This window comes from Anopheles arabiensis, chromosome 2 (genome assembly GCF_016920715.1).
Source record: "Anopheles arabiensis isolate DONGOLA chromosome 2, AaraD3, whole genome shotgun sequence".
Lineage (NCBI taxonomy): Eukaryota > Metazoa > Arthropoda > Insecta > Diptera > Culicidae > Anopheles > Anopheles arabiensis.
The window spans coordinates 53,945,475-53,968,348 of NC_053517.1; the positions used below are offsets into that span (position 1 = coordinate 53,945,475).

At 39.1% G+C, this 22,874-nt stretch overlaps 1 protein-coding gene across 1 annotated transcript in view; it reads right to left on the reverse strand.

Moving 5' to 3' along the window:
- The window catches only part of LOC120896816 (dopamine D2-like receptor), a 128,048-nt gene that overhangs the window by 11,840 nt on the left and 93,334 nt on the right, over positions 1–22,874 (reverse strand). The window contains 3 exon segments of the mRNA XM_040301270.1: positions 3,043–3,066; positions 3,068–3,296; positions 11,193–11,302. Of these exon segments, the coding sequence (XP_040157204.1) occupies positions 3,043–3,066; positions 3,068–3,296; positions 11,193–11,302 (363 nt within the window).

Here is a 22,874-nt window from a genome sequence, read left to right on the forward strand (position 1 = left end):
GCCCAAATAAATTCATAAAAAGTAAAAACCAAGATAAAAAAAAAGGCATTTTTATTATTTCCCTTCAAAGTTTAAATTCCGTCAAATTGACGGGTTGCGTGAACTTAATATGAACCGTATAATAAATCTGATTTGGCTTGCAGCTTGACGTACTAGCCATCATGAGACGTTTCTAAATAAATATGCATTGCTTTAAGTTTATACTGTTAAAACCCGATTCAGTTAAGGTAAACTAATTGGCTAGCAGTTTAAATATGCATGTGCTAGATACACTTGCTTGCATAAAAACCTCAAGCAGTATGCAAAACCTTTATTATTAAATCATTAAAACATAAACAGAGATACTATAAAATCACGTTTAAAGATGTGTTGTCTTCTTTTCAAAGTATTGACGTTGCAAAACGAAGTGCACCGAAGACGGATTGAACAGAATTTACCTTTGCATTATTTAACACGTCACACATACTACCATTTTCTATAATGGCATGTTGCAAGCAGCACACACGCTTTAGCTGCACCTGCACTATCACACTCTTTAAAATACGGCCACCATTTTCGCCCGACCGTAGTTTTATTCACGAAACACGCGAACGCAACTTTGTCGTAGTTTCGTGTTAAAAGTTCTCTCAATACGTTACTACTTCCAACAGGATATGGTGTGCTAACTTTGGCGATGATGAAATGTGCCGCCCTTGTGGTACGTACATACATAAGCAACGTACATGCTGCCAACCATAGCGTATAACAAATGCACGCGATAATGAAATTCTTCCAACGAAGCTATTACCGCTCATTAAAGCAACAAGCGCGAGCGAGGTTCTATTTGTCGTGTTTGACATGTTTAACTACTATCCGGTTTGCATTCATTCTGCTGCTGCTGGTGCTGCTGTTTCCGTCCCATAGTCTAAGTAAGCAACCACCGGATGATGGAATAAACGCAAGTCATTCCTGCTCAATCCGGCACGCCGTCGACGGCAAACTTTATGGCATGAATATTGCACACCAAAACGAAGACTAAATCATTCGCCATGGCGCTTTATCTTGCCAAAGGACTGTACAATGCAACAGACTTAGACGGGCGTGACTTGGCAGACTATGAAACCCGGAAGCGTTTGTATGGCTTGGCAGTCGGTCGGTTGACATCGGGTTAAACTTATTCCATAACGGCTTTTCCTTTATCTTAAGTAGCAAGGCGCAAGCACAATTACACGAGCGTATGCATATGCTACAATATTGCTAACCATACTAAATTGAAATTTTATTATTCATGAGCTATCATCGAACGAATCCTTGCGGCAAACTTGTTTGAGTTGTAGATAACTATATCACTAGAAACAGACGCACGTTTATCCACAAAATTACAATTTAACGGCTCTAAACAACATCTGGTTAAAACTTAAATTCAGTATTTGTGTTTGTATTTTATAGCATGTGCAAGCAGCTCAAGCGAATAGGACTTGGTTATAGCTAAAACAAAAAGATGCAAATTGTATCTACAATTGGTCGTACAGCTGAAGTAAAGCGACTGATGCGATAATGAGTTTTTCATACAGTATGCCATATATACATTAAACCAGAATTTTTTACAAGGATAATCATCATATCTTATTTCTGCATAAAAATGTTGTCAGTACATTACAGGTTCTCATAATTCTAGAACACACTATTGACTCTTTCTTACAGAAATTAACTTTATGTAAGGAATTGGACCCAATAGGAATAGCACCCTTTTAAAGAAATTGCTACAATCACGCTTCCCCAAGAGCACAGCTGCGGTTGAATAAGTCTTCAGGTAATTTTTAAAAACTATTTTTGGAACCTTGAAAAGATCCACGAATTCGATGAAGAATGTAAGAAATGAAGCCCACATTCACACACTGCTTCATGTTGCCAGCCATTGCTTTGCACTCGTTGAAAAGTTGAAATAGAGAAACTACAAAAAAAACTCCTTCAGCATGGTTGTTATAGGGCTATGATTTATAAATTATGACAAACAGTCCTTTCAAATGTCTATTTTTTGTTCTCTTACACGTTGCTTTCGCTCAGCACCAATAACAACCCTGCCAAGAAGCGTTGCCTTTTACCATTGTCCAAGCAAATCGTATTATCGCGAACGGTGGGAGAAAAAACAGCAACAGCGTCTGTTTCTGCCAGCATCATGTTGGATGTGAATTTCCATTTCCGCCAGACGGTTCCATGGCCGAGCTTTCTTTGCGATTTTCCCCACCCTGGATAAGTGATGTATGATTTGTGCTCACGTTTTGTGTATCTGTTTTTGCTCCACTGTGTTTCTTATTTTATTCTACCAGCTGTTTTTCATTGGCGCATAATAGTAGCGAGATATTTGCACACAGGCCGCGCCCCTCGCATCCCAGCTCAACGGCAATGTTCAATGGCGGCCTGTCATATTGCTGACGGAAAGTTCATTTGTTTGCGTTGGTTTGGCGGGCAGCAGGTTGTTTCCAGCGTTCGCTTCGGTTATGTTTAATGCTCGATAGCAGAATATTGCTCTATCTATTTGCCTGCAGTACCCGACCACACACAAGCACTGGAGGGTATAAAAAAGGCGGTAAAAAAACACAACCATCACGACGGACGTGAGTAAAAAGTCAAACGAAAAATTGCCAACAAATAAACACGTCTACCGTCTGTTTGGTGCTGCGGTTTATCTCTGTCAATTGTGTTTGCGCTTATTTTCACATTTGCCTTTTTCCCTAACGCCATAAAGTGCAAGTCGTAGCCGCAGACCGCACAAGAAAGTGAAGTGTTTGTATGCGCTGTGACTTTTCCGCCTTATTTTCTTTTTTAGGGGGGTTGTTTTTTTTCAATTTGGTTTGAAAACTCATTCTTTATATTATTTTCCAGCTAACGCCAGCATGGATATTCATTTGAATGCCTGCAGCGTGTTGTTTGCGGTAGCAAAGTCAATAAACCTATAAGCAACGTGCATATTTAAACGCTCTTAGGATGGCTTTAGCATACCTTTATTCAATAATAAGATACACAATCGAGTTTGCTGAAAGAAATATTATTTCCACTTACCTTAAAAATATTCCAATATAAAAAAGACCATTATGATACACGGGATATAAAAGCTAGTAAGGGAAGAGTACACTATAAAATCGGTATTGTAGAATACGCAGAGGTCGGGTGATCGGTCTTGCGTATTGTTCAGTCCCAGCACTATCGGCGATCCGATCGCTGCCGATATTGCCCACACGAGAAGGATCGTCAAACACACCCGGCGACTGTTTTTATGTTTTGCGTACTTGATCGGTTGTGTTACGGCGATGTATCTGGAAAGATAAAAATAAGTAGCAGCTTAGTATTCTTCATTCAAAAGATAGCCTCATTGATTATACAAAATATCACACTGAACTCTAAACTCATTTTGTCTGGTACTACCTCTATAATTGAATTTAATCCAATCAATTTGTTCTACGACTATTCTGAAAGGTGAATATTGTTTTCCACATTGCTATGTCTACCAATATTACACATGTAACGTCTGGTTTAGCCTGCCATCGAAGCGACAATTCAATTCGTTTGAATGTACAACTAACGGTATGATACATACCACTTCTTCAAACGCTCTACATGGATTGCAACATTCTCTCAGGAATGTTATCGTGTACTATGGTTTTCGAAATGAAATATTGTTCACGAAGGGTACAAAGCAAAGGGTGCAGGAGATGCTACGCCTTCGGGCAATTCGATAAGTGGGAAGCCCATTATATCAATCATATGACTATAGATAAACAACAGCTATGTTCCGGTGGCTGGGACCACGCTCGTGGATGTATCATTCCGAGAATGGAAATATCATTCAATTTTCTTTGCACACTATGCCCGCAAGGTCGATAATATAGGATGAGGCATGCACATTCTCAATATTTGCTCATGATTCGATGAAAGCGAACGCATACTTCCTCGTCTGGGTCACTCATACGACGGGCATGAAATGTGACAAATTGGCTTTGAAACTGATGAAAACTTGGGTAGCACACGAAGCATTGTTTTAGCTACAATGATGATTGGAATTCTATTTTCTCCCAAAAACCGTCGTTAGAAATGGGAGGCACTCCTACAAACACACGTTTTGGTCTTCAGCCGGCAGATTAACATAGGCAAGAAGTATAATCCCTTTTCGACGTGTACCAAGAAACGTTCGTTTTCTATGTACAGGAGCGCTCGGGAAGCGCTCGGCAAACACTACATTGCGGTTGATTCGTTAGTCAGCTTTAGAAGTGCTCCGTGTGGGCGTTCTGTTTCATCGCTACCCACTTCAACCTGGCTCAAGGTGAGAACGGTATGTTGAAAGCCTTTCTGGAACGGCATTTGAAAATATCTCAAAACCACTATGGTTTCGTGAGATTGTGGTGCATCGATGGGGACCTATAGCCGCCGGTCCGGTTTGTGTGGGTGTTCAGTTTGTTTGTCACCACACTGCAGACCGCTCTATCGATGCCAAAGGTGAGCGTTTCTGATCCTTCCATAGTGGTTCTTTTTTGCCTTCCATCAGTACGTTACATTTTCATCCAAACTCACTGCTTCTAGATATCGCCCAGGACATGAAAGGATGGGTTGTTGGAGTCTCTAGTGTGTGTATGTGTGTGTGAATATGAAGTCATCAATCACCTGCCGGAAAGTTGTAATTCTCAGTAAAGAAAAGCGGCAACAATACATAACCCAGAAGGGCAAAACAGGGTTCCGGTCCAGAGCCGACGGGGTTTTTAATCAAGTTGACCGATTGATTTATATGGCTAGCGTGGTCGGTAAGTCCAGGATGTATCGTGTTTTGCAAATTCAGAAGAATTTCACGCCAATGTACAATGGTTTACCTATTGAGTGTGGAAACCTGTTGACGGTTGAATATTTCTAGCAAAAGAGCGGATTCGTGCTTAGTTTATTAATTGAATTTCTGATTAAGTGATTGTGCCAGTTTATTTGATCATTCAGTCTATCATTAGAATTTTGTTTTTTGGCTAATGCAACCAATGTTCAGGAATGCATGGAAAAAAGAAGATGTTTATCGAAATATAACTATTAAAATATTTAACTAACAGATATCGTAGATTAAAAAGCATATTTTGCTTGTTAAACTTTTTTTTACAGTTTCTAAAAATATTATCTCTTTTTATATAACTAGCATAGTTGAGCAACATTTGAATATTCATAATAATCTATTGAAATGCTTGAAACATTAAAAATTGATATAAACAATGTACAATTGTTTGCATGTTGAAATAATTCTCAGGACATATTTTTTCTCTCAGCTACCATACGCTTGTTGTGTTACATAAAGTTTGCACAAGAACGCGAGCATAATTGTGTTGCACATTGCAACTTGTTACAGCATTGATACCCATTGAACGTACTGCCTAAACTTTAGTGCTTTAATAAATTTCGTTGTTTCATCGCAAGAACAAATCACCGAATCTTATGATCGATCCATAACATTATCGTAAACTTTATCGTAGCACGAACAGTTTATTGCAAGATTATGGTTTGCCAAAGACTTTGATGAGGACTAAGACATAAGAAAGAAAATGAAGCAGTTGAATAAGTAAGTCAAAAGATACACAGCGACAAGCGTATGGATTGGTGCACGAAGGAATGGGATAGGACGACACATTTGTTCGGATGCACGTGCATATCTGGTTGTTCAAAATTGGATGCATCGTGCAGGCGTCAAGTTGGATAACTACATAACATGGGCATAAAAAATGAGCGTCTGTTTTCCCAAGCTTATTTAAAAAAGTCCATCTCCATCTGTTCATTCGCCAAAACTGCAGCAATCCAGCTGCAAACGAGGAGGATGCCATTTATGTTTTGCATTTGACAGCCTTTGCTCAAAGTTTTATTGTTTCTCCTGCTTCGTCGACTTAATAAATACCGAACAGGGCTGAAAGAGACGGTTTCACAGCAACAAACAGATAAAAAACAACCAGAAAAATGTATGCACCCGTTTCGGGTGAGCAAGATAAAAATGCAACAAATTTTATCTACAAATAGTACACGCTGCCACCGTGTGGATGCCGCGCTTATCCTCAGTTTGCTCGTGCAGCACGATTTTGTTTCAAAATCAGCATAATCTGTAACTTTTACGAGCGAATCATTCTATGCACAGCTGCATCGCACAGACACCAAACTCTGGCATAGTGGTGCTTTTTTGCAGCATGTTCTGCTGTGACTAACGCTAGTGACGCACGAAACAGGGAAGGAGTAGAGGGGAAAAGGATTATGCAGCATTGTAGCAACAGCTTTGACAAGTCGTGACATTTTCCACGATCCAACGGCGATCCAGCGCACACGCCTCGAGCTGAGGAATTATTTCAATTAGTCCGATTTATCTCGTCCGACCTTCGAGCCAGAGACACGAGTGGGGAAAATATTATTTCGATCTTTATGTTCTCTTTTGGAAGGGGGTATTGTTTTAATGGTTATCATCATACGTGTGTGGCCCGTTCCTGCAGCAATGTAACGGGTCCATGTTCACAGGTTTGGCAAGGTGAGGAATGGATTTTTATTTCGTGTTCAACCTGCCTGAATTGTGCAGCCTGTGGAATGTTTCATATGCAATTGCCATTTTGCCTTTATGGCATGTTTTCACATTTGTTAAGCAAACAATGTGAAGTACGCGTTGTGACATTGTTGAGACACCAAATGTTGCAACAATTTTGCGGTGTGTGAGTTACACGATTTCGTGGCTTGAAGTGTGTAGCATGAGAACGTTTGTTCTCTTATACGATACGTTACGACATTTGTAATGACGTGTTTGAGGGAGATTTCTATGATTCAAAATATTTGATTGTTTTTAGCATTGGCATGTGCAGGTAAATCTTTCGGCCGAATAGTGACAATTTGTTTGTGAAGTATTTTCCGAGATAAAAAACTAATACGCTCTCTCTCTCTCTCTCTCTCTCTCTTTCTCTCTCTCTCTCTCTCTCTCTCTCGGTAAATTCGGAAATTTGTTAAGATCATTTTAAAAGCCTATAGCATTCTGGGAAGCATGTAGATTGTTGACCTTTGCACATCGTGATCGATGTTTGTAGTTGTTTGTTTTTCGTCAGTTACTCTCCTTCGCCCTACGTCAGGAGGAGAGTGCATCAACTTACTGCTTACTGCAGGACAACTCTCATTTATGACACCATTTGCATACCTTTATTTGCTCCATTAGATTGGTTCGCGTGTTTCTTCCATGTCCTGCGTGGAGACCTTGCGAAAGTTCATTTGAATGAAATTGAATTTCGACCATCAAGGACTAGCGCACCCCGGGGGGCTTACTGTGCAGCTGATTGGAATCAATATTTTTTCCCTCAATTCTGCTGCCATCCGCACACTGTAAACCAATGCAACAGCGGGATAGTTGTTTTGATATGAAAATGGCAAATGTTGACTCAACTTGGTAGGAATCGCTCACCACCTTCCATCGCTCAGCACCAAACGGGGAATGAAAAGGTTAATTAAATACAACCCCACGCCCGGGAGCATGGTGGTTCGCTTGAACTATGAAAAAGTGGCTACAATGCAGCAAACAAGCGAACACTAGCAATAATAGCATTGTGCAAGTGAGTGTTAAAGGATACTAGGCAAGCGTAGAAGTGCAATACTGGCTGAGAACATTCCGACGCCGTTTTCATTTTCAATGGTAAAATTAATCCTTACATCTCTCTATTCCAAAGGTCAGCTATGTTATGTACATTTTGCGAGGGAAGTAAATTATGTAATTAAATAAACTATTTGATTCATACCTAATTATACATAAAACAATGGGCAGCTGCCAGTGTGGGTTGGTAGTAAGTGTCAAGAATTGTATAATTACATAACATTCCGGATGACCTATCGGCAATCACACTGTTTCGTTGGTGGTAGAAGAGTAATTGTTTGGAATGAAACGCAAAAAGGATTACATGTTGATGATAGTGCTAATAAGAATACTTGCTACTTCCGTTTAGCACCAATGCTATGAAATATGTGTGACCAGTCTTACATTACACGCTGTAAGCAACTTTGAAGAATAATCTTTTTGGATGTCTTATGAGTTTCCGCCTCTTCCATCACTTAGGGTAAATATACCAAGAGTGGAGCAAATTTATAGTGGTACTGATGCGTTTAATGGATTTAAAGTGTCAGGAAGGACATTCTTAAGGACATCTTAATATTTGATAACAATTATTATAAAAAAACTAATAATTGCGTTGTTATGTGGTCATTTAGAACGTTAACAACGAACGTTAACAACGATATCGTTATGAAATCCTAAGGATTTTGGAAAAATGTTGATACCTTTCACAACATAATGGATTTTTCGGTCACTAAGAAACGAAATGGCAACGTTTCACTTTTAATTCCTTTTTAAAAGGCTAGAGAACATTCCACACTATCATAAATAACTTAACTACTGTTTATGTATCGTATGAGACGCATTTTAGTGCAATACCAGCACTATTGGTACTACCACCAGTGGTACGTTTACCCCATATCATTATGTTGCAGATGTGTAGAAATAAATATAATAAAAATGATACCAGTAAATTTAGTATATTTCACTGCTTTCATTTATACGAGCTTTTTTTAAGTGAAAACGTAAAATACGGCACATAAAAAGAAATCACATAAATGCTACGTAATAAACTGCTGATTGCTATTATTAGCAACAAAATCTCTTCTTTTAAACGATATATTCCATTTTTTTGGGTTTTTAAATTACCTAAACTTGCACGGCATGCAATTTGAACTGTTACGCATTGCATGTACAAAAACCCAATGCTGCCAGCTGGTGTTACACGAGCCGTGGTTTTGCTCGCTATGAAACTGTTCCCAAACATGCTTCATAACAATTCAGTGGCACATGGACACTTCACACTCAAGCACACCAATACGTTCGTATCATGCACGAAGGCGAGGCACTGCGTCGATCGGTTCTTGTTTAACATTTTAATACAAATTTTAAATTAAATTTTTCCTCCCATAAACCGCCCATTACCGGCATCGTCCACAAACGTTCGATGTCTCATTGCACGAGAAGCTGAACGGCAGGATGATAATATTGAGCCATCCCTTTTGCAAAAACATGCGCTGCATTTTAAAACAAACCCTTCCGATGTGTTCGCTAGTATCATTTTGGTTGCAGTCGTCCCGAACCCTTGTTTCCAGTGCTCTCGTGCCGATAACTGTTGAAATATTCAAATTGAATATTATAATGAAAATACACATCGAATACATGCCGGTTTCAAAGGCACCAGAATTGCCATATAATCAGGAATGTGCTCTTGCTTTGAATGAAGGCAAGCGAAACATTGACACACGTTTCCAAATAAAAATGAAAGATTATCTTCTTGTCAGTTTTCGGAACGTGCAAAGCACAAAATTAGACAGTCGTAGATCATTGCTTCACAGGTGCACGCATTTGTGCGGACATGTTATGCCTATCTATAAGTCTTACTCTGAAACACGTGTTAACAAGCATGTTGATGAATATTTTCTTTATAAGGTTATAAGATGAAATTTACTTTTCCTAGACTTGGAGGAGGACATGGAGATATGTATTTCAGTGTAGTCGTAGAACTTCTTTACTGGTTATATAAATTGTGTGTCGTTCAACCTTTCCACAAACCAGTTTTAAGTACAATTTCGCATTCGTTTCGTCGGTGCCATTTCAATTTGTGTATGTTGGTATATACAAAATCACATGAAAATGGTTTCGTTTCTCTCAGGGGATCGTTTTAGTAAGTTCAAAGAGTATAACGACCCCTTTTGTATGAGCGATTAGAGAATGCCGCTAGGGAAATTGCATCGTAGATAATCATTTGATAATCAATGATCCAAAATAATTATTTACCTATCAATTACCTTCCACCATCCCACCTTGCTCTTTGAATGAATAGATTCTCGGATCTATTCTGGGGTATATACTGCACGGGCACACAAACAAACAGGATGAGATACGATTATTGCAGGTTGCTGTGAGATTATGTATTATATTCGCTGCAACTGAGCGAAACATTACCGTCTGCTAACTCACTGGTCATTAGGGCTATGTGGCTAGTTCAATGGAATTTTCTGAGCTTAGTTGAATAAACTCGATAGAAAGCACTATGCAGTGAACCGATGCTTTGTGTTATTAAAATAATAAATTGATATTTACAAACACAGAATTGCTATCCAACCGAACGTATTATCAATTATGTCAATCAAAACATCCTTTAGGATGAATTTAGCACAGCATAAGTTTCAACTAAAATATTTAGCGAAATTTTAGGAATGGGATTTTAAATTCAAAATTTCAATAATATATTATTAAATTGCTGAAAAAGAGTTTTTTTCTCTGAAATATTCCTTGATAAGCTATTTTCTATCGTTTCAGGTTATTGGTTCTATCGGTTCAGCGTATTGTAAATAATACAATTTGATAATTTAGGAGTGTTTTCTTGTGTTAGAGGCTTCGTTTGTTTTTTTGTGTATTTCTCTCTCTTAAATGATTTATTACTACTCAAATATGTGACAAAACGTTACAAGGCAAGCGTAAAAATAAATATCTAGCCCAAAATCTGACAATAATAGTAAAACCGCTTAATTATTGGTGTTTAGTTACAAACGTATAAAATTTCGTACGTTTTGTTATTAAGGTATACTCTTTTCTGTATAGGATAAATCGCTACTCGCTTTCCGATAATCCTAACAATTTTTGAACTATTTTACAATGATAATTTTAGAATGAATTGGACGAAGAGGGCTTCGAAAACCTTGTGTCATAGACAAATTATATGGAACTCTGTTGCAATAAATCAATTGATGAATACGAATTCAACCAAAACTCAACGAAGATATGATTATTGCAACCGATGCGCAATATATTTGTTTGAAATGTAATGTGCTTTTGCACTTTCCGTCGTGCTTTTCTAGCATAAAACGTGACGCAGTATAAAACGTAGTGGTTTCCGGTTTTGATAATCTATATGTCCAGTATATCAAATGTTGTAACAAATAAAATAAAAAATATTTGTAACGATCAATATTTGTCTTTAAAACCTAGCCTAGCTAAGCAGTTATCGGGTCGATTTTGTATACAATAAATATCTAAACATCCAGATATCTTACACTTCAAACGATTTATAAGCGATTAATTTCAACGTCGTTACTTGAAACAGCTTTAAAACACACTTTTAATAGCGCTTTGCAGTACTTACCTGTCTATTGATATTGCGACTAAATTAAATATCGACGACGTTGAGCATATCACATCCATAGCTATGTAGAAATCACAAGCAAAATTTGGCAGCGTCCATGCACCATTCACCTGTGGAAGGGAACAAAAACAAATTGATAAAAACGGTTAGATTTAGAGGGCAAATAAATTAAGCACAAAGCGTCGAGATTTGGGGAGCTCCAGCCGAAAGAAAGTTATCCCATGTTAAATAAATCAGGACACATGAATGACTAAATGGGCTCTTAAAAGTAAATTTTATGGATGAAGCAAGCGCAAAAAACCGATCCCCCAGCCTCGTTTGCCAGTTGACCCATTTCCCATAACCTTATGCTCAAGAGAGCACTTCACCAAGCGGACTTGAGTTCGCCTCGCAAGCACACTAGCAAAGAAGAGTCTACTACGGTCGAGTGTAAAAGAATGAATGTTTTATGCAAAGTTCATTTTAAGGTTTCGGCACCCACAAAATGGAAGGTTTCAATCGATTCGTCTACCAGAGACCGGTCTGACCGTAGGCCCACATGCTGGCAATGGAGGCTATCTGTCAGCAGCGGAAAGTAATTATAGTCTTCCGACCCGTTCAAGGATCTCGACGCTGCATCGATGTTCCCTGCCGACGACGATGCTTTTAAGCTGACGAATTTGACTGCAGCGGCGCCTTTGCGGTGCTTTGTTTGTGCTTTCTCGTCACGTTCCAGCCAAGTCACTTTTGTTCTGGACCGTCTCATTGCGCCAAGAACTGCAGACGACAGACAGGGCTTGTTCGTGAGTTCACCCGACACTCGGTTTATCCACCCCCGCGGGGGAATTGATAGGAAATTAATGTCCTGGGCATCCGATGCGCCTACCGACGTCGAGAGACGTGCCTGCACTCAACTAATTTTGTGACCAATTTTTCATGCCTACAACACTGGTCAAGCAGCGTTATATACGAGGCTTGTAGCCAGTGTCTGGTGAAACCATTTTTGCTAATGACTAATGTTCCGGCTGGGAACAAGCAGAAATTACGTCTCAATATTCTTTGTGTGAGCAAATTTTTTTGATTATTAGAAAGAAAGAAAGGGGTTTAAAGCTATAGTCAATATGTTACATCAGAGCAATGGTTACTTCCAACGAAATTTTGCAATACCGATCTTTGTTGTTCTGCAAAGAAGCTTTGCTTGATAAAGAATTCTTAGAATTGACAATATTTTTTGATAGTATCAATTTTGTTTCGATCGATAGGTAAGATTGCTATTATTTCAGTGTTTGTACCGGGTTTTTGTAACTGATATAATTCAACTCTTGAATTCAGATTATCCTTTATCATTGGAATACATTTATATTTATTTATCGCATTTTATATTTAACGTAAACAAACTACACTTCTACAACTACATTTCCGAATTTCCTGTAAACAAAGCAGAGTTTATCATTGTTGGCCCTTACGCACATTTTGATCCGTTAAGGCAAACGACATTCAAATACAAAACGACGCAAAACGTCCATTTTGACAGAGCTAATGGGTACCTTTTTCCTGCACAGCTTTCCAACATTTTCCATAACACTTCAGGCAAGGGATTTTTCTCGAATCCCATTTACCCACGGCACACGGTTTAACTGATTTTGGAAAATCATTTCCATTCTCGTTGTACACGCAGCGTTCACTCATGCGGCAAATGGCCTACAGAATTGTGGTTACCGTGCGAAATGGGTCAGAGATTTAGCGGCGAACGTTTGTGGCTCAACCCAATAGTTCGTTTGTTCTTTGTCGCTACGGCCAAACGTTGTCTTATGAGCTGCTTCCGGGCACATCCATAATTCTGGACAGCAAGTGCTCGTTGGTCTGGCGAATGAAAGATAAACCTGCCACACCTGCCGTTGACCAAGCAGTTTCCGATTGCCCTCGGTAAAGTAGCTACATAGGAAACATGAACAAGGTGCAGAACGAACCTTAAAAAAAAGCATTCAGTTTCGTTCAGTAATCCTGTCAGTTTTTCTGTACTCTGTGCTGAGAAAAGTTCACACAATCACACACACACAAACAGACCAAACGAAAACCGCTGGTGCACGCCGTGATTGTTCGCATGAGTGCCATTCCGAAATGACACGAGGGGCTCTAGTAATCGATCGTTTCGGCTAAACCGCCCGTAACTAATGGCACCATAATTTCCCTCGAGGAACGAATCCGAAACACCGATATCTATGTGCTTTTGCAGAACGCACTCGCCAGCGAGGTTAGCAATGGCAATGGCTCTGGAGATCTGGAAAGTAGCCGGAAACGGGTAGCCGGAATTCTACCAAGATACAAGACACACACAGGACAATGATTCGCCCGAGGAAGAATTGGAAAGATCACGTGAAAAAAAAAGAGGAAACAACATCTACAGCGCTGCAGTGAGTATATCTTTTTGAAGAAAAACAAAAAACATCTTGCTGTTCTCCAGTGTTACCCGCGTGAGTCAACAATTCCCGGCAACGTCTGCTAAGCAAGTGACCCCGTAGGATCTCCTTGGGAGTGTAATTGTTTGCCAGCTTTTAGCATCGAGTTTCGCATCTTGCGTCTTGTGTTCGGAAAAATATGGCAAACATTTCCCCACCCATCACCTGCACACACGTGCGAAGCCGTCGTGAAAATGGCTGGCTTTGGAAAGGAACTGTACCACCCTCCCCCTTCCTCGAATTCGCAACGTTCTTTTCGCTTTCGCATCCTCCAGACAATGCACCTGATGGACAGCATTACGCGCGTAATCCAACGCCTCTATCGTCTGATCCAATACGATATCAGCAGGTGTAGTGATTAGGACATGAGCTTTTTTTGCCAACCCAGTTCGCCAAATACCACCCACGGTTAGCAAACACACATTTCTTCTCGCTACTGCTGCTGCTGCTGCTCTATCTAAACATCCCCGGGGAAATGTTTGGACGAAAATCCTCGATAACATCTCGGACGTAATCATCTTTGGAGACGACCGAGGAATGACCAGAAGCGAATTTCGCGTATCCGTTTGCGATAACATTCACACCCTACGGTTCTTTCCTACGTGTCACCACGTGTCCACACTTGCCTACATTTCATGATGTGATATTGTTGATGATGTTTAGCATCTGGAAGGCGCCGAGAGCTGAGCATCCACCATCAATGCCGGAAGGGGGATTCTGCTTGACCGGGTGTGGTTCGGGCTTGGTAACAGCCATCAATATTCGGTTCCTCGTGCGGACTGACTGGTTGGTACCATTTCCCAGAGGCGGAAGACGCGGGAAATGAAAATACGTGGATTACGTAGGGAAATTTAGTGGTGCGATTTATGGAATACGAATCCACGCTGGAGCCTTTGGCGGGCGAATTGGCAACATAGTGTGCCCGCTCTGCTGCTCGTTATCGCTCGCACACCCGAGGTGGGCTACGAATCGTAATGTCATTTGGTGGATGATCCTTTAGACCAAATTTCGCTCTGTGTGCTATCCGGGCGCCTTGCCGTTACGAGTAGGGGGCTACTGGCAAACCCACACGACGAATGGAAGCATTGCGAAATGGTGTACAAGTCGTTAATGTCAGTGACGCCCTAGTAATCGAAATGAGCGATAATTTGTGAAATTAGTTCCGCTAGGTCGCTAGGATTTGCCGATATGGTATGATAAGGCGATGATCTTTAGGATTTTGGTTGATGATAATGGTACATATCTGATGTACTTTTCATCTTTTGTTAGGTGGTAGAGCACAACAATTTTTATGGGAGCTTTTTCAGTCATATAAATAGATTTGTTAAAGCACTTGATAACCACAACTTAATATACTCCACTAGTAAAGTAACATTATAAAAAATTCAATTTTCACATCGATGAAACTTTAATTTTATATTTCCTAGAATTGTAATTTCCAGTATTTGTTGAATCAAGTCATCATATAAACAATTAACACACTTTAAAGACAATAAATCAACGATAATATAATCAGAACATAAATCACTCGGTTTCAGTGGGCGATTCGTATAATTAATCAGTGCTAAAGGTTTGTTCAGCAGAATGATAGAAGGCAATATATAATTTAATATGCAATTTTATTTGCAACTTTCACTAAAGAGCCTGAAAAACTTTAGATACATTTAATTCTATTTAGCTCCAAGTGTCCCATTGAGCTGAAATTGAACAACAAAACATTCTCATCACTTTAAGTTGAAGCTTTGATTCAGATATCTGTTACATTGTCTACACTGTTCACGTCACTTAAAAGCTTAAAAAGCTTTAAATACACCTTAAACGGAAAATCCCCTACGATACTAAAAGTATAAACGAACCTACATTTCTTCTCTGACGTATCAACGATTCATGGCATCCTGGACTGAATAGTACTGGAACGTGATAGAGTCATTGCTACACAGACTGTAGCGGTGGTCAAAGGATAAAAAAGGGAAAATGGTAAGACATGAAAAATGAAGCTGCCCCTTCGCCCTTCGCTGCCGCTGGTTTAAGGGTCGAGCGTGATTTACGACAATCTGCGAAAATCTAGGACGAAAATCCTCGATAACATCTCGGACGTAATCATCTTTGGAGACGACCGAGGAATGACCAGAAGCGAATTTCGCGTATCCGTTTGCGATAACATTCACACCCTACGGTTCTTTCCTACGTGTCACCACGTGTCCACACTTGCCTACATTTCATGATGTGATATTGTTGATGATGTTTAGCATCTGGAAGGCGCCGTGAGCTGAGCATCCACCATCAATGCCGGAAGGGGGGGATTCTGCTTGACCGGGTGTGGTTCGGGCTTGGTAACAGCCATCAATATTCGGTTCCTCGTGCGGACTGACTGGTTGGTACCATTTCCCAGAGGCGGAAGACGCGGGAAATGAAAATACGTGGATTACGTAGGGAAATTTAGTGGTGCGATTTATGGAATACGAATCCACGCTGGAGCCTTTGGCGGGCGAATTGGCAACATAGTGTGCCCGCTCTGCTGCTCGTTATCGCTCGCACACCCGAGGTGGGCTACGAATCGTAATGTCATTTGGTGGATGATCCTTTAGACCAAATTTCGCTCTGTGTGCTATCCGGGCGCCTTGCCGTTACGAGTAGGGGGGCTACTGGCAAACCCACACGACGAATGGAAGCATTGCGAAATGGTGTACAAGTCGTTAATGTCAGTGACGCCCTAGTAATCGAAATGAGCGATAATTTGTGAAATTAGTTCCGCTAGGTCGCTAGGATTTGCCGATATGGTATGATAAGGCGATGATCTTTAGGATTTTGGTTGATGATAATGGTACATATCTGATGTACTTTTCATCTTTTGTTAGGTGGTAGAGCACAACAATTTTTATGGGAGCTTTTTCAGTCATATAAATAGATTTGTTAAAGCACTTGATAACCACAACTTAATATACTCCACTAGTAAAGTAACATTATAAAAAATTCAATTTTCACATCGATGAAACTTTAATTTTATATTTCCTAGAATTGTAATTTCCAGTATTTGTTGAATCAAGTCATCATATAAACAATTAACACACTTTAAAGACAATAAATCAACGATAATATAATCAGAACATAAATCACTCGGTTTCAGTGGGCGATTCGTATAATTAATCAGTGCTAAAGGTTTGTTCAGCAGAATGATAGAAGGCAATATATAATTTAATATGCAATTTTATTTGCAACTTTCACTAAAGAGCCTGAAAAACTTTAGATACATTTAATTCTATTTAGCTCCAAGTGTCCCATTGAGCTGAAATTGAACAACAAAACATTCTCATCACTTTAAGTTGAAGCTTTGATTCAGATATCTGTTACATTGTCTACACTGTTCACGTCACTTAAAAGCTTAAAAAAGCTTTAAATACACCTTAAACGGAAAATCCCCTACGATACTAAAAGTATAAACGAACCTACATTTCTTCTCTGACGTATCAACGATTCATGGCATCCTGGACTGAATAGTACTGGAACGTGATAGAGTCATTGCTACACAGACTGTAGCGGTGGTCAAAGGATAAAAAAGGGAAAATGGTAAGACATGAAAAATGAAGCTGCCCCTTCGCCCTTCGCTGCCGCTGGTTTAAGGGTCGAGCGTGATTTACGACAATCTGCGAAAATCTATCAATTTTCATGTCTCGAACTTCAACAAAGACCGCCTACTAGCGGACCAGCATGTGGAGGTAAGCACCGACTATCCCGTGCTGCGAAGATGCCGATCGATGACGGAATGGTGAAGGAAAATAAGTAGAAAATCGCAGAGAGGATTTGAAGGATTCGATGATACATTTTTTTTGTTGCTCTTCGTTTTCACAATTGTAAAAGGCAAAATTTTATCGGGTAAAGATATTTCTGATTTTTTTTACCGTTTATCATTTTATATAGCTCTACAGTTTCAATCCTGACTTGAAAGCTCTACCTTTTTTTTCTGTAGCCAAAGTAATGGTGTTATTTTGCTGCAGTCTTCAAGTATTTCGTTTAATATTCTCCCGTAGACCGCGTGCTGCGATACCCTCGACGACGCAGACGCTCTTCCGGGAAAATCTAATTTTGTCCCTTGAAAGTTTTGATTAAAACAACCGCTATCGCGGGTACTCCCCGCACATTTGACGTATCGCTGCCAAGTTGTTGCTTTCTGTGGAGGCTTTGCGCTCCACTTTTAGTTTCAGTGTATAAATATTTATGGCACGGGATTTCGGGAAGTTTTTATTACCTTCTGGATTTTGTTGTGATTACAACAATCACGTTAATTGATTGCAGTGAAATTTTTGAATTTGTGTTGTAGGAAACTCTCATTTTTATCACAAACTTTTTGAGTAGGTTGATAGACAGGTTGGTTGCATTTTGTACACCCAGCAATAATGCCCCTGTCTCCCATGTTTTTATTTAAATTTTAAGTGATTGTAGATCTGTTTATGTTGTTAAAATAATAGCCAAGAAAAAAAAACATTATAAACATATTCCATATATCTTTCTAAACATATTCCTTTAGGACGTTCAGAAATCGGGAAACAATTTTCTCCTTTTTGTTCAGAAATTATCTACTGCAAGATCAGGTATAGAAACGTCCTCCTTGCCACAGGCTATGGTGGTCTGACATCTTGATTAGAAAGTGTAGATTTACGATCGAAGCGCTTAATTAATTATACCATAAAGTTTTAAGGCGCTCCGATAGGGGATACTGGCGTTCCTTAGAACCGCGCTACCTACACTCATTGCGATATCGCGATAGCCAAAGGCACTGACAGAGCATAAGAAAACCAGCGAAGAATGATTCATTAACGAAAAAACGTGCCGAAAGAAATTACAAATCGAGCACATTACGTGGCATTGCTTCTGATTGAATGACTATTGGGCTACTCTGCCCTTGTTTAAGTGATTTTCTACGGCCCATTATCTCGATTGCTTTCAATTTTAATTGGTTTGTAATGATGAGGACGTCAAATGAGGCGCACATTTTCTTCTTTTTTATATTTTCAAAATAATATTGTATAAAGTTGTTTAAAAAACTACAAAAAACCATCAAATATCTATGAACAAATTGTAACTCTCGCCGAATTTGTTCGAGCATGTATAACATAATTTCGTAATACATACCGTGCCGATACTATGTGGTTATAGTACTTTCAAAAAATCTTTTCGATAATCTACTTCATCAACATTAAATTTTACGCTTCACACAGTATCCTTATTATCCGTAATGACTGCTGGATGTATATTACCAAAAATTGTGCTGGCAGTGTTGTAATCCGTAATGGATGTACTTATATGGCCACATTTTTACCTCCAACGACTATTCTTAACAGCACGTGGTGCGTCTAAATATCTTCTCCTAAATTTGATATAGCATGTACCAAAATCTCAATCCAAACTTTACCATATTTTCAGAAGAAAAAAGCACACATGTTTCTACTACAACAAAGCAATTTGTATGTTTTTCTTTCACCAGTCGTTGTCCACGACACAACATAGCACAACGTAACATTAACCTTACAAATTGACCTTCTCAACTGTTGGCGAGAAGTAAAAATTTAATCTTTATAGCTCCTTCACTGAACTTTTGCCAGCACACCCGTATAGGCGGAGAAAACGGTGACGATAATCATGATACGACCTGCTTTTGCCGCTAACCGGAGTGTAAAAAAGTTCACATTGTGATGGGCGCTCTTACTATGTGCCCGACCGGGCAAGATACTTTACAGAGCATATTATCGTCATTGTCATCGTTATTAACAGCATCATCGTTCCACTGCGGATGGTAATGGGTAAAACTTATGCTCGCCCCCAAAAACTCATCCTCGACCGCACAGCTCAATGGAAGGGTTTCCAAACCCCTGTTTGACTCGAATATTTCAGTAAGCATGTGTCCAACACAGTGTACGACTTAAGCGCCATGAACTGTTCACCTCATCACAAAGAAAGTGAAGTGAATCGTAGAATAAAAAGACGAGCAAAACAAAGACACAACTTTCACCGAAAAGCACCTCCAGAAAAGGCCTCTGGCCGGTAGGTAACAGAGGAAACTCATAACATAACTAATTTACAATGTTTTGAACCTCATTCATTTTCAGCCCTCGAATTTCTTCGCACTTGGTTGTTCGCGAGAAAACGCAGTAAGAAATGGCGGCTAAAGATCTTGTAAACGTGTTACTGTGCACTGTAGAATGGCCTTCACGGATCAGTTTTAACCACTTGCTTTATTCAACTTGGGCAGACACTGCAGGGTAAAAGTGAGTAGAAAAATCTTCCTCATCATCATACCATACTGCGGTATGCGGCAAACAATTGTTTTTTTAAATAATTATATATTGTTAAATAAAAAGCTCTGTTGTAGCTCGTGCTGTAAGGTGGAAAGCAATGGTTCACTTCATTAATTGTTTATCTAAATTATACAACATTAACCCTCGTAAGCTCGACGCCAACGACAATATTACAAACTTGCAAAGGATACATTTTGCAAATGCTCAACGGTTGGGTTAAATTAACTTTAATTTTACTTGTTTATTTATTTTTCATTTTTCCATTTTTCATCACTAGCACTTACTACTACCACTGTCATATCATCGTATAAAATGACTGAAGAATGTAAATTAGTGTCGTTTAGCCGACTTGCTCTTCTCAACTTCAACATACAGAAACATTAGTTTTTTTTAAATATCCTTATTTGCCTTCAATTGCGCGGCATGACTCTAATAATTTATACTTAGAAGATAACAAGGTGTACCACTTCCTTGCTATGCATCCCATTTCGCAATACTTACAAGCACAATTGTGCACGTACGTACTTAAGCTTGACGCGATAAACACCTAAAATACCGCACCGCAAGTGAAAGTGTGAGTAAGATACAGCAAAACAAAAGGTTTTACCAACTACTTTGTCTTTGAATGCAAGATGAGTACCATTTTATCTGTCAAGGCGCTTCACAGATGGCATTGTGTTCGTTGATAGCCCGTTTATGGCTCAAATGCTTCAATGGTTGAGTCACGCCGACGGAAACGTATGCAGCGTTCTCGCGAATATTGCGTTGCATCAAATTAACAAGACACACATCCTCTATGAGCAAACAGAAGTAAGAGTTAAAAGTCCTAAAACTTCCTAACACTGCAGCATCAAGGACGGAATAGAAATTGCGTTCATCATTCCAATTGAGCTCTAGCAGAGTATATAACGTGGTCCTAGCAATCATGCTTACCCTCCCCTTCATTTTCACTGAGTTGAGCCGTTCCCAGATAACCGCCTGTTTCGTGCTTTGTGTTCCGTTGAATTTAGAATTGTTATCCCACTTCAACAATCTCTGAACACTGCACACGTAAAATTATTAACAACTACGTAACCCGTAGCTACCGCTTGCAGTCCAATTCACCGTGACACAGTCATTCAGCCACAGGCGCCACATACAGCAAAACTATTCCAATACGGAAACTATGGTTTTCCCTAAGGATCGGCTTAAGATACTGATAAGTTAATACAACGCACGCTGAATTTTTGTTAAGTAATGAATCACCGCATTCTACTCCATCTCTTCTGCCTTACAACCTTACCTGAACATTCCTCCATAGCATGTGCACATCCATCCGCTGAAATTTGTTCTAAAATTCTGCGGGTCGCCCTCATACCACGATCGGAGTGATATCCTTCATATAGTTGTCAACCGGGTTATGTATGAGTTCTTACGCGAGAACTTTATTTACTGGCAAATTCAGGAAAGTTTCTCCACGGGATGAAGTATGTTAGGTGAAACAATTGGAAAGCTATGATATACAGGAAAATCATGTCGTATTTGACTCGAAAACATGACAACATTCACATTGCTATATTCCAGGCAAGGGTAGAAGCTGATGTAAACATAAAGAAAAGATAAGTGACTGAAGATGATTCCATGCCAAATACCGGCAGATTGTATTTTTTTATATATGAAGGACGATCATCTAGGATTACTACTACATTGTTCACTCAAAAATACAAGAAATACAAGTACTTTTTTGTAAAATTGTTTCGTTGTCTCATTTCTTTTAATCGACCATGACTATCTGATTCGATCGGCATCATATAGCTTAAGACTTTGCTCTAAATCTTTTCATATTAAATTCTAACACAATGAATTTTTTTTAATAATTTACAATAAAAATAGTCACAATCAAAAATCAAATTGCTTCAAATTGAGGACACTTTAGTTTTTTTTTGTTGCAATTTTTATATTACTGTATCAATTTCTATCGGTCAACCTCTGTTTAACCCACTGTAATAAAGCAAACCTTCTACATCTGTTTAAAAAAAATAAAAATTTCCAATAATATGACTAGAAACATTTATATACATATATCATGTCCATCATGTAAAATTTAAAAGCGGTATAGCCAGGAACTGGATATGAAGTTATTCAATCAAATCATACCGAATGAAGTATGACAGTAATCGAACTCCCTAAAACAATGGAGTATGTTTTGCTAGCTTATATTTTAAGTAGTGTATTGCGAACAATGTTTGTAGCCGACAGTCTGTGAAACAGCATGTTTACAATATTTTTGCCTTGAGGGTTTATGGGAGTAAATGTCGGCTTCTGCTAACTCTGAATCCTGACAATTGTCGTTTTCCATTTGGATCGCACAATGAATTCGCACTTAAAACCATCGTCGAATATCTCCAAAAAGAGTTATCTGATCCGAAAAATAAGTTCAGTTAACCAGATATATTTAAAGGCTAGATGTAAAAACGAGGTTCTTGCATAGTGTAAACGTTTATGCAAAAAAAAAGAAAAATAAAAATAAATAAAACAACAATACATAAGACACATTATGAGCAAATTTATCGGCTCTTAAAATCATAATGGCCTCAATATAGGGGGAAAATTTATTTCTTGCTATCTATAGTCTGCACAAAAGTATCTTTGCAGCTGCATTTCTTCTCATGATGTCTGTCAAACGGAGCATGACAAAGAGAAGAGTCTTAAAAGGAATTTAATTTATCCACCGTGTTAAAATGAACAATAACATTTCCTTATTTCATACGCAACGTTCCAACGTTTCTGGCTTGCGTATTCAGAAACACCATAAAACCGCATTCATGGCCTTTGAGGCATGCTGTACAGCTTTAACATTGGTGGAAAATTATGACATTCGTCATCATTTGAATGTGATGATGTTATTCATTTTCTTCGCTCCTGGCCGAGTATATTCAGCAACTCCGGATATCATAATACCACACTCACAT